Consider the following 13,453-nt stretch of genomic DNA (forward strand, 5'->3'; position numbering starts at 1 on the left):
AAGAAATGCTGCCATGTAATTTAGTCACCAGGAGATGGTGTCTCTTCATTCAGTACAGTACACATTTATTTTACATCAGTAGCCAAGCAACATACAAGAAAAATGTTGTCTTGTTATGTCTTTTGTTTCTTGTCTACTTCATAAAGCATTACATGTATAAAGCTCATTAAAACACCATAAATATGAAGGACGGTGTTTTTTCTTTTGTCCTCCAGTAAAGACTTGCTTTAACCAACATGTTAAGGCTTGTTAGTTACACAACAGTGCTGTATAACGTGCAGATCTGCTGCCAACCCAGAGACAAAAGCGGCATGGACTGTGAATCTAATGTATTACACCTTTCCACTGTAAGTACAAAATTAATTATTGTCATTGAATCAATGCTGTCACTCAACTTTATTAACAGCAAAGTGTAAACAAAGCTTGTTGAGGAAATATGGTTTGTCTTATAAAATATAATTTTAGGTTAAAAATTGTAACAGTTGTCTGCTAGTATGAAATGAGTTTCCAAATGTGTTCAGTTTTTTAAGAGAGGCCAGTCATCATGATCTAATCTGTCGCACTAGCACTCTGCTTTCAGGGGAATGCTTTATGAATAGCAGGTAAAACCGAAAGGAGTCTTCAAATCTCTCTTCTCTCATATGCTCTATCTCAGTGTTTCTCAAATGGGGCTACTTGTACCCCTAGGGGTACTTTGGAGGACTGCAGGGGGTACATGAGATATTTAACAAAATGTTTCATAGTTACAAGGCTGATGTCCAGAACATTGTTCCTCTTTATGTAGAATTTTTTTTTTCCTACCAAAAATGTGACATTTGTGACTCAATCTTGCCTTCCTTCCTATACTGTCCTTCTACTTTTTACAAATTTCTCACTTTTTTCTTCTTATGTCACTCTTTTTGTAGTTTTTGATACTATTTTGACCTATTCTTGCCTTACTTCCTTCCTTCTTTCTACCATCTTTTTCCAAGTTTTTGTCTTTTTTACAGTTTTTTTCTCTTTTTCTCATTAGCATTTAAATGTTTTTTTTTTCAGTTACAAGGCTGTTGTTTAGTAAATCTATCGCTGACATTGCTGTACTGTTCCTGTTTATATACACTTTGTTTTTCTACCGAAAATGATTAGCGCTGGTCACGGGGTACTTGGCTTAAAGAAACAATTCAAAAGGGGTACATTATTGAAAAAAGTTTGAGAATCACTGCTCCATCTGACTATTTTAACAATGAACTTTAAACTCTTTTGGATCAGAAAACTTCTATTAAGAAGAGGAGGAAATATACAGTAAACATTGTTACCATTGTACCTCCTCCTTGTTTTTATGATTTCAGTTTCACTTCAGAGATGAGTGGGTTGAGACTGGTGACACTGGCTGCACTGCTCTGCTCTCTTCCAACTGCTGATGGAGGGAAAGTCCTTGTTTTCCCTGTGGAGGGAAGCCACTGGATCAACATGAATGTCCTCATCCAGGAGCTCCATTCCAGAGGTAACCACATCACAGTGATCCGGCCCAAAACCAGCATGTTCATCAAAGCAGAGTCCCTTCACTACCAGTCAATCAGCCTGAACACGAGTAATGAATCTGATGCAAACATCATGAATTTCACGACAAGAATGCTGCAGCTCCGGCGGGAGTTCCACACTTCAAATGCAGCGTATTTCAAAGCTAGAGAGGTGTTGATGATGATGATGCATCATGTACACAAACTTGTGGTTGATCAAATGCAAGAGATATTTGAGGATGCTAAACTGATGCAATTATTCCAAGAAGCCAAGTATGATGTTGTTCTGACTGACCCCTTCCTCGGTGGAGGGGTTCTTCTGGCTCATCGGTTGGGTCTGCCTCTGGTCTTCAACGTACGATGGACGATCATGGACGATGGACATCGCACAGTTGCCCCATCGCCGCTTTCATATGTTCCCATACCAGGCCTTAAATCGACTGATAAGATGACTTTTTGGCAAAGGGTGTTAAATGTTTTACTTGCCTTAGTGGTACGTAATAACCACATGACAATCAAAGAATCTCATTACACACCATTTGTCCACCGTCACTTTGGTCCTGACGTCCACTATGATGAGCTCGTTCAGGCAGCAGATGTTTGGTTGATGAGAACCGACTTTAGCTTTGAGTTCCCTCGTCCCACCATGCCCAACGTTGTCTACATGGGCGGGTTTCAGTGTAAACCCTCCAAGCCTCTTCCACAACATCTGGAAGACTTTGTCCAGAGCTCTGCAGAGCATGGAGTCATTGTTATGAGCTTGGGGACCTTGGTGGGGTCTCTTCCTGAGGATATAGCAGAACATGTGGCTGCTACTTTTTCCCAATTACCTCAGAAGGTCATCTGGAGGCATACTGGGAAGAGACCGTCCACCCTGGGCAACAACACCTTGCTGCTGGACTGGCTGCCCCAAAATGACCTCTTAGGTCACCCAAAGACCAGAGTGTTTGTGGCCCACGGAGGCACCAATGGACTTCAAGAGGCCATCTACCACGGAGTTCCCATCGTCGGCTTTCCTCTGATGTTTGACCAGGATGATAACCTGTTCAGGATGAGAGTGAGGGGCGTTGCAAAGGTGCTGGAAATTGGCACACTGAACAAAGACAACTTCCTGGAGGCATTGAAGGCGGTGCTTTATGAGCCGTTCTACAGGGAGAACATGCAGCAGCTCTCCAGGCTGCACAGAGACCAGCCCATGAAGCCTCTGGACCGAGCCATGTTCTGGATCGAGTTTGTCATGAGACACAAGGGTGCTGCTCACTTAAGGTCTAACTCTTATAAAATGTCCTGGATTCAGTACCACTCCATCGATGTTATCGCACTGTTGCTAGTGTCGGTTATGATGATGTCACTGATTTGCGTTTTAACAGTGAAATGTTTGTGGTGTAAAGTGTTTGGTGGGAGGAAAGCTAAATTGGACTAATACAAATACTTATGTTGCTCTGCATGTACTTCTGTTATGGTTTTTTTAGCTGTGCATTTTTTTTCTCCAACACCAGCAGAAAAGGAAAGAACGGGAGAAGCAGAGAAGGAAGAATGAAAATGAAAGTTGCACAAAATGAAACATGTTTAAATTTAGTGTTAATCTGTATCTTGAACAACTGAGGTTTGATGATGATGACGCAGCAGCACAGAATAAATGTCGGCCTCTTACGTCAAGAGACTTGTGTCCAAGATATCATTTAATCTGAAAAATGTCTTTGAGATGATTTGACTAAATTGAAGCAACAACAACATCAAGAGCCACAGCAGTGATACCCTGGATTGGACATATGGTATATTTGTCTGTCTTTTGCTATGTTTTGTATTGTGCTAGGGACCTTTTTTTTTGTTGTGTCCTTAATAAAGAAGAAAGAAAGAAAGAAAGAAAGAAAGAAAGAAAGGTATGTCTGACAGAACAGAATATGAAAATATGGGAAGAGTTTCTCAATGAAAGTGTCTCTGTGAGTGTAGATGTGAGTCTTGTCTTCAGGATTGTAGAAGGACACCTCCCCCCTGTCATAGTCCAGCTGGACTCTGATCCTCTGGAGACTCTTCTTCCCTGTGATGGTCTTACTATCTCCATTAGTGTAATTTCCACTACGATGAAATAAACACCAGATTCGTGTAGCACGTAACTCTCCCTTCCTCTCAACTGACTCTTTAACCAAACCCAACTCCCAGTCAAGATGGTTTCCCACCTCCACCTCCCAGCTGTGTTTCCCTGAGCTGAACAGAACACTTGCATACTTAGTTCATCTCTCTGGATTGTCAGGAAGCTGCTGCTTGGTGTCTCCACTTCTCACACTGGTCAGATCATCAGACAGATAGAGCCCGGGGTTTGCAGTGTTTGGGTCCAGAATGATAGGACTGAAGTGGACCTCGTCCCTCATCTTCTCCCAGACTCTGAAGGACAGGTTGCCCAGATGTTGGGCCACATCTGTCAGTGCTCCGGAGACTCCTCTTCCTCTTTTAGGAACTGGTGCAACTTGTTGAACTCTGCTCTGATCTGCCTCTCTGTGGACAACAGCTGATATTTGGAGTATTTAGCCACTTCATCGTATGTTTTCTCCACTTGTTTGTATTTATCCCTCTTGTCCTGTAGAGACTTTAAGTCAGATTCCAGCTGCTCCTTTAGGTCACTGACTGCTAGTTCTATTATAGGAACCACCTTTGTCTCCCGGCAAAGAAGTCAGCCAGTTCCTTCAGTGCAAAATCCACTGCCTGGTCTTTTGAGGATCTTTTTATTTTAATTTTTTTTCCTTCTTTTTATTTTTTTTTTACAAATGGGACAGTTCCTGTTTTTAGCTTGTTCCCAGAACTTGTGTATGCTTGTGTATGCAGTTTGAACAGAATCTGTGGTTGATGCTCAGAGACACAGGGTCTCTGAAAGTCTCTGAACACACATGGCAGTTCAGGAAACTTTCAAGAAGGGTTCTCTCAACCATTTGATAATTAAGTTTTTGTTCCTAGCGGAGCTCTCACACCCTATAATGTCATCTCAGCTCTGTCCAACAATGTCAAAATCTACTTTCATTAGGGTAATTTTATTTAAAACAGGAAATGCTGCCATATCATTATGTCACCAGCAGATGGTGTCAGGATGTCTTTCAGAGTCAAATACATTTTTAATCATTATGGGACAATGACTTGTGACAGATGTTGGAAGAAAAACACAAATGATAAAATGGGCAAAAAAAAAAATCTGATCTGTCTTGTTTTTTCACTAAATATAGAATGAACATTATCATTAAATGCCACAAACACAGAGAGTATTGTAGTGTTTTGGTCTAACTCGGAGTGAAAATTTCAACCGGCTGACTGACACCAAACCAGTTTAACATCTTTTTATTTTATTTATCTTTCAACCAACTGGAACATTTAACAGGAAATATGTTATGCTGACACTTCAGGATGATTTTGTTTATTTTGTCACTCTATAGCACTCTCTTAACATGCATTTAGGAATCAAAGTTGTTATTCAGTTTTCCTTTTATGTGCTTATCTTATATTCTCCTATAGCAGCCAAATGTAGGTGCATTTTGTTTTGTGAATATTTTCTAGAACCATGAGAGCAAAATCAGTAACATTAGTAGTTTTGTTCAACACTGTGTTACAGCAAATGTGCAAATAACAATCATGAGTCTAAATAGTCTCTAAACCTAAATGTGAGATTTAGACAGTGTAGTACAGACAAGTGTGAGAATCAATACATCTCCATCATAAACATTAAATAAGTTGCACAACTCTTCTTTAAACCTATTGTGTATTTTTTTAACACCTTTGTTCTTTCACAAATATGTGCTCATTCATGTGTAATTACTTCCACCAACCAATCAAAGTATTCTCGTAAGCGTAGAATCTGCCATTTACAATCATTCAGAATACATACGAGCGAGTTGCTCAAATGACAGCTGCCATATTGCGCCTCCATCTTTAAAATAGCCAAAGAGGGACATACCTCCACCTTTCGCCCTCTTTCACTCAGTGGCAACGTGACGAATGCCAGTTGGAGATTACTCGCCAGGGAAGCGAAAAAGAGATTTAAAACGGCAAACGATGGCAAAGCAACAAGACCAAAGTTAATATTGGAGTAGCTAGAAGCAAGGGGGTAAGCTTTGCTTCAGAACTCGAACCTCCTATGGCGCCATTTTGATGCTACCAAACGATCACCCGACGTTAGCATTCCATTGACTAACATTCATTTTGACGTCACTTTGACAGCGAATAACTTTACATGTGAAGCATTTAAAGACTTTATTTCTCCATTGTTTATTTCTAAAGAAACACGACAATGTATAAAAGGCTCCATTACCTTGTATCTCACGTTATGGCTCCGTAGCAGACGTTTTTGTAAAAATAGGCTAACGATTGTGTCATAACCACACGACTTACTGTCGCATAGTAGAGGAATTACCGTATAGTACAGGAGAAGCTTGCAGGCAGTTTTGACTTACATTAGCTGTTTAAGTTTAATTACTAATGTTAACTAGCATGTTAGTGATCAATAATTAGCCTGTGCCTATGTTATCTCCTTACATATACCTACACTCTCCGTCTCTGCAAGATTCAGACTGATCAAGATTTCTCTTGGCACAGCTACCAGAAGACTTCCAACTTTCAGGCAGGTGGCTCACGTCACATTTATGTCATCTCTCTCAGTTGGAGGCTGCGCAGTAACGCTCAGCCATCACTGGAAAAGTGCTTCTAATAGAAAGGAGATTGGCATCAGTGGAGCAGGTTAATACTTGCCGTAAAGATGGACTACACTGAACGTGTGTGCTCCAAGAGCAGAACCAGACAGCCTACCGTCAGAGTTACGGCCTTCTTATTTTGCACTTGACCACAATAGGAGCTCCCGGTCTATGTAACACTTATCCCAAGCGCTCCCCGAGGAACTCTGAATAACTGAACACACAAGCAGAGGATCTACACTGAGCGGGAAGGTACTGTATAGTGGATGTGAACAGAGACTGTGTGTGTTTTCACTAGCTGGAGAGAGCCAGAGCGGTAAGAAAGAGAAAGAGAGGAGGGGTGATGAATGAATATTTGATTGGCTCATCTCCAGCCCTGTGTGCTGTAATATTGATGCGGTCCAGAGGCCTTGAGGCTGGCTCTCCACAGCTCCCAGGTACATTAAAACACAGCTAGCATACCTGAGCTCTCCCTGACCTCCCAGCAGAGAAGACCTGTGTGGTATTATAATGTGTCTGTATGTGTGCATACAGTACAAGTACGTGTTTAGATATGTACCTGATTACATCTACCTGAGGTTTTCTCGCAATATTTAAAAGTGTCATTAAATGAAAAAATCCTATTTTTCTGTGTTGTTGCCTTGAACACTTGACTATGTTGTCTCATGTCCCAGTCATACCATGGCAACAGAGAGCGCATGTTTCTGATTGGCTGGCAGGTGCCTGTTAATATTGTATGTTAGGACTTTTCTAACACACTTCTGGTCAATATTGGTTTAACCTGCAGTTTATATAAGTGCACAAGGTATATTAAACTGCAGGTTACCTTAGCAACAGCACCTCTGTTTAGTGCTCAAGTCTCACCGGTGAAACAAGACCTAACCATGAGTTAAACTAACTGCAAACAAACTTTAAAAAATGGATGATTATGATTTATACACACCCTTTTCTTTTGTGGTAGTGGAAATGGTAAGATAGGCCTTTGTGCATGAATTACATTTTTATTTCTATGTCAAAGCATCATTTAAATGGGACATACCACGTAGGATTGCCTACGTGGAATAGCTACCAAAGACAAACAATTGCTGCAAACTACAGACAATGCATATCCCCAAGCAAAATAAGCACATTAATAGTGACAAACAATATAAAAACTCAAACACATTTTGATTAGTGTCCATGCGTTGTCCAGATAATCTGACATTAGTGTATTGGAGTCTTCCAACAAAAAAAATTAATCACAACCTATTTTAATCCCATTGATAATGGTTCCGGCTCTACTCTCGATATCAACCTTTGCATGTAAAGATTAGTTGTTGTTTTTCCCCTGCTGTGCATTCTGTATTTGGGGCCATATGTAAAAAAAAATCTAATTAATAGAATGTGATGATGAATTTGAAAAACCTTCAGCTTCACATTACCAGCACTTACATGGATCACGGGACGCTTTTATTTTTCAACAACCTTGTTTCCATTTCCCAAAGTACCATGGTTGTGCTACAAGTTATTAAATTTAATTGAATAAATATTAACATTTTTATTTTTTTTTTAGATTATTTTTGGGGCATTTTCAGCCTTTATTTAAGACATGAAAGGGGAGAGAGAGGGGGGAATGACATGCAGCAAAGGGCCGCATGTCATATATGGGCGCCTGCTCTACCAACTGAGCTATCTGGGTGCCCAATATTAAATTTTTTTTATAGAAACCAAATCAAGTACCTTAGATGCCCTGTTTCATTTAGGCCCTTTGTGTGGAACTGTGATGGTAGCTGCAGATGCCCTCTGGATTTATGAAATGGAACACACATGTCCAATCTGCATCTGACTGCTCTCACAGGACAGAAGGTGAATGTGAGAGAAGGCTTGTTGCTCAAGCCTGGTGTACATGATTTAGTACCCCGGGAATTCCGCCATAACTCATTTCATCTGGAGCAAACTGAAAACCTTGAACACTGACTCTTCTTTCCACCTCTGCACACGCAGCGTGTGCGCACAATTTATGTTTCCCAGTCTTTGGTCAATAAAATTCTAGTCTATATTCACGACGCTCCACTTCCGGGATTGCTCTGCACTCTTTTCGGCCGGATGGCCGCTACTTTGTGTTGGAATTTTAAGCTCTGGTCGATTCATGAGGACTATGGTTAACTGCTCCTCAGATCTCTGCAGGGTAAATCCAGACAGCTAGCTAGACTATCTGTCCAATCTGAGTTTTCTGTTGCACGACTAAAACAACTTTTGAACGTACACTTTCCAGCAAAACAAGTTCCTTCCCGAGGCTATTTTGCAGAGGCAGCATGGCTCTTTCTGGTGCTACCCGCCCAGGGAATGTTTTTCTCCTATCTCAGAATGCAGTGTGGACTAGCCAGACCTTCCTCAGTGTGAGGAAGGTCTGGCAATGCGAGACTAATAAAATCCTAATCCAGTTCTTTTAATTTAAAAGACTACCTGATGATCATAAGAGTAAAAACTTTTACTTTCTGTTTACTTGTGATTAAAGCCTGTTATCTGTAGGGGGTGCCATTTTATTAATCTGTGCTGACAGTGCTGTGCTACCCTGTGTCATACTCTGCACTATGTTTTATTTAATTTCCTACGTTAAGCCTGTGCTGCATTATGATATTAAGCTATATTATCTTACCATCAGCATTAAAGTTTCATGTAAAGTCCCTCTCCCTCTGCTCCCTCACAGAGCTCATCAACAGGGGTCAGAAGTTCAAAATGAGTTAATATTCTTGACTGGGGACGCATCTGGATCTGTTGAAGGATTTTAAGTCTGTGCCATATTTTTTGTGCATAACACCTGATTATGGGTGAAAAGGTCTGGCTCGCAGTCGATCACAAAGCTGTTGGATGAGGTCAGGGTTCTGTACAGGCCAGTCAAGTTCTTGCACATCCAAACTGGAAAAGGAAATTGTCTTCCATAATCTCTTGCCAAAAAAGTACACTCTTGTCAAACATATAATTCTGTTGCATTAACATTTACCTTAAAGGGTTGAGCCCAAACCACCAAAAGCAGCCCCAGACCAAAGATTACACAAATGTTTGCAGACTGGGGTGTCCACATACTTTTGGCCAGAAATAAAAATAAATGAATAGAAGTTTGAAATTAATCAAATAATGTGTAACACAAATAAATGAATGCTCTCAGGATATAATAACATAACATGAAACCAAAACATGGCTACATTTACAAGATACAGTATGAAATCAACCTAAAAACAGTGCAGTTCAGAAAATGGTTGGCATTCATGTCAAAAATAAATGGCTAAAACATGCTAAATCCCTGGTGAATTTTTTTAAGTGGTGAGCTAGAAAATGAAACTCAAAAAGAGTCCTCCATCACTGACAGTGGAGTGGGCTGTTGTAAAAGAATGGAAGAGAGAATGAAAGAAAGCAAAGGAAAAAGAAAGCGGGGTTGTCTTTGGGGATTTCCAGGTCATAGTCACAGAGGATGATAGTTTATTCTTTTTTAACATGGTTGAATTATTCAACAGCTTCAGAAATGTTTCATTTTTTATTTTTTTAGAAGAGCGCTGGGACACGCAAACCAAGGCCACCGGCAAAACACTAGTTTTAGCTTAGTAACTCTTAGTAACACACACACACACACACACACACACACACACACACACACATAAACACACACAAGCTGATAACATATAAAACAAATGATCCTAATAATTTTTTTCATCTAAACAAATGAGGAAAGTTTGGGAAATAATGAAATAATATGTGTTTCTATGTGTGTGTACATTGTGTTTGTTTGTGTGAATACAGCTTGGTAGACAGATGTGTAAAACCAACAGCATTGAGTTTAACACGGCAGGGACGAGACAGGTAGCGCTACCTGACAAGACTGATCTGCAAAAGACACCTGGAGCTGCCTGTCACACACACACACACACACACACACATGCACACACACACACACACACACACACACACACACACACACACACACACACACACACACATGCACACACACATGCACACACACACACACAGAGAGGCCCCTTAATAATCCCTCAAGGAAGGAACCTCGTTTGTTTCACCATGGAGACGGATGAGGTGGAAAAAGACACTTGAGGATGCTCATGTGTGCGAAACAAGGCAACCTGTCACACACACACACACACACACACACACACACACACACACACACACACACACACACACACAGACATATATACAAACACACTGCAAGCTGATCACATATGGCACCATATACATCTATAAAACAGATGACCTAGGTAAGGCTTCTTGTCCACCTCGCTGTTTGCTTTAGAATTTTGCTAAACTGAACTTCATGAAAGAAATAGAGTCAAGAAATGTAGCTAATATGAACACACAAGCAAACAAACACACACACACACACACATGCACCACTACTCTCCTGAATGTCTGGAGGAAAGGCCAGACCGACAGCTCCTCTGGACGGCTGGGTTTGTGTCACCAGCTGTCTTGGATGCATTAGCCACCCAGACCGGACCGTCCCCCCGGCTGCAATGGCAGCCTTGCCTCAGTCCCCTTGCGAGCTACGCATCATTAGCCACCATCTTGGACCTGACGCTTGCTGTGTCCCTCAGAACCAGAGGGGGGTCGCGGACAGACTTGAAAGTGAAAGTGTGCTGTTATGATTTTTCATTCGCAAAACCGAAATTGTTTGGGATAACAGAACTGGATAATGAAGCAGTAACTGCCACCACTTGGTTCACAACTTCGGTGCTGACTGAAATAGCTCAACAATTATTTGATGGATTGTCTTGAAACTTTGAGCATGTTCCCCAAAGGATGAGTCCTAACAACTTTGTTGGACCTCTGACATTTTCTCTAGCACCTCCATGAGGTCAAAATTTGTCATTTTCAGTTAAATATCTCAACAACTATTGGATAAATCCCCATTTGGTACAGATAATCATGTTCCCCTCAAGATGAATAGTAGTGGCTCTGTAGACGGTGAACATTATACCTAACATTAGCATGTTAGCATTGTCATTGTCAGCATGTTGGCATTCTGACAAAAGCATTTATGTTAGAGCACTGCTGTGTAATCTCTCAGAGACACTAGCATGGCTGTAGTCTTGTCGTTTTATTTAATTATTTTAAATTGTCTTCCATTGCTCTTTTATGTGATTATTTGTGAACTCTGACTCAGATATTTCTGAATGTTGATGATTTTCAATTGTTTTTTTTTTGTTTTTTTATCTTTTCCAGAAAAGAAAGTTAAATAAACAACAACAACATATAATGAATAAACAACAATGAGAGGAAGCTTGGTTTTGAATGAGAGGCACCTAGATGAACACTAAACTGAGTGCTTGCATAGCAGAGTCGTATACTGGGTCAGAAAGTTGTCTCTTCCAAAGCCCCGGAGAGCTTCATTCAGCCCCTGATAATGTTGTTATGGCGGCTGAGCTAATGCAGCATCCTGTCATGTTGTTGTGTGTCCGTTTCCCTCAGGAACTATTTGTGTGTGTGTGTGTGTGTGTGTGTGTGTGTGTGTGTGTGTGTGTGTGTGTGTGTGTGTGTGTGTGTGTGTGTGTGTGTGTATGTGTGTGTGAAGAGGTGCAGAGGAAGGGGAGGAGGGTTATTACAGTGCATTAAGAGAGAGATTATACTGACAATGCTGACATCAACATGTTAGCTAATTGACATGGGGGATCTACTGTACATGCTGTTTACCAAATCCTCTTTGGGCTCAGACTGAATAAAACACTTACAGGGTGAATGAGTCTCTACAAGCACATACTCATGGAAAATTGCACACATGGATTAGAGGATGTCATGGCTCTGATGAGCCACAACTGAAGAGATTCTCAGAAAGTAGACCTCGGTAGAGTCCAGGAATTGATGCCGTGGCAGGGTGCTCAGATATGTCTGATTAGAAAATAGTAAAACTTATATTTCCTGTTTTAATTTTGATGTTAGTGTAAGATGCCCACAGAAAGTGCACATGTATAAAACGGTTTGTACTCCAGTTAGAAACTAAGGAGAGGTCTTGTTGCGAGGAGGGCGTGACTCAGCGTCAGCGGGTGTCACAGCAGCCTTCACCTGGATGGAGCTCAATAAATAACTTTGATGAGTAATTTGGGCCGCAAGGAGCAACAAGTTGTCAGTCGATTTGTGGGTCACATACTCAAGGCCAAGGCTCACAGCAGCTGTATCGCTGTTGCAAAACGACTCATGTAAAATTCATAATGTCAAGTCCAACTAACGATCTCTTCTCCGCCCTGTCCTTCATATCTCCTCTCCTCTCCTCTCCTCTCCTCCTTATTTACTCTTCTTGTTTCCTCTTCCTTCTTTGTTTTTTGTCAGACCTACATCCTCTTCTTTGGTTTCCACTCCACGCTGCTCTTTTCCTTCTTTCCACTTCTCATTTTTTTCTCTATTGTCTCCTCTCCTCTCCTTGTTTCCTCGCCCCTCCTCTTTTTGCCTCTTGCCTTGCCCCTCTTCTTTCTCTTCTTGTTTCCTCTTCTCTAATTTCCTCTCCTCTCCCGTCTTTGATTTTGTTTTCCTCTCTTCTCATTTCCTTTCTCCTCACCATGTTTTCACTTGTTTCCTCGTCTTCACACTTTGCCTCCTTTATTCTTCTTTCGTCGTTTCCTTGGATGTTGCTTCTCCCTGTTTTCTCTCCTCTCTGCTCTTCACCTTATTTAATTTCCTCTCCTTTCCTCTTTCGTCTGCTCTCTACTTCTTGTTTCCTCGTCACTCATCTTTTTGCCTCCTCCTCTACCCTCTTTATTCCTCTTCTTGTTTCTTCTCCTTCTTGTTTCCTCTTTTATCTCCTCTCCTCCTCTCCTTTCTCCTAATTTCTTCTCTCTTTTTTTGTTTCCTATTTTTTCTCCTATCCTCCTGTCTACTTGTTTCCTCGTCTCTCGTCATTTTCTCTCCTGTCATCCAGACACAAAGGCTCAGAGGAACGTCACAGTGGAGCATCTCCAAGCTCAGGGCTCCAGACACAGCACACCCACATCACTGTGCTGGGGCACAGGGAGAGTCCGATGGAGAGAATTAACAACCAGAACAAAACCATAATAATGGTTTAATATAATATGAGCAATCTTGCTGAAGCAGGAACACTCATTAAGGTTTTCCCTTTATGACCGGTGGAGTTTCATTTTTTAAGTACTCCTAATAAATAAAAGTCAACTAAAGAATACATACATTTTTTTCTGTTGAAAATTGCAGAATTTTGAATATGAAATACTAAAAACTTTGTTTTGCAAATGTTTTCAGAAAATAGAATAGAATAGAATGCCTTTTGTTGTCATTATACCCATG

The 13,453-nt window shown here is 40.9% G+C and overlaps 1 protein-coding gene and 1 pseudogene across 2 annotated transcripts in view; one reads left to right on the forward strand and one right to left on the reverse strand.

Annotated features, from left to right (window-relative positions):
* The window catches only part of LOC114555434 (UDP-glucuronosyltransferase 2B13-like), a 3,323-nt gene extending 295 nt beyond the window's left edge, over window positions 1-3,028 (forward strand). Inside the window, exons 2-3 of one of the 2 annotated variants that reach the window (XM_028577802.1) lie at window positions 216-347; window positions 1,329-3,028. In XM_028577802.1, the coding sequence (XP_028433603.1) occupies window positions 328-347; window positions 1,329-2,922 (1,614 nt within the window). In that variant the 5' untranslated portion in view covers window positions 216-327 and the 3' untranslated portion in view covers window positions 2,923-3,028. The remainder of the gene's footprint in view (window positions 1-215; window positions 348-1,328) is intronic. The other variant, XM_028577803.1, reaches the window with a different exon arrangement.
* A 207-nt stretch (window positions 3,029-3,235) lies between these two features.
* Window positions 3,236-12,549, reverse strand: LOC114556264 (zinc-binding protein A33-like; annotated as a pseudogene).
* Window positions 12,550-13,453: the final 904 nt, after the last annotated feature.

Source organism: Perca flavescens, chromosome 5 (assembly GCF_004354835.1).
Source record: "Perca flavescens isolate YP-PL-M2 chromosome 5, PFLA_1.0, whole genome shotgun sequence".
Taxonomy (NCBI): Eukaryota; Metazoa; Chordata; class Actinopteri; order Perciformes; family Percidae; genus Perca; species Perca flavescens.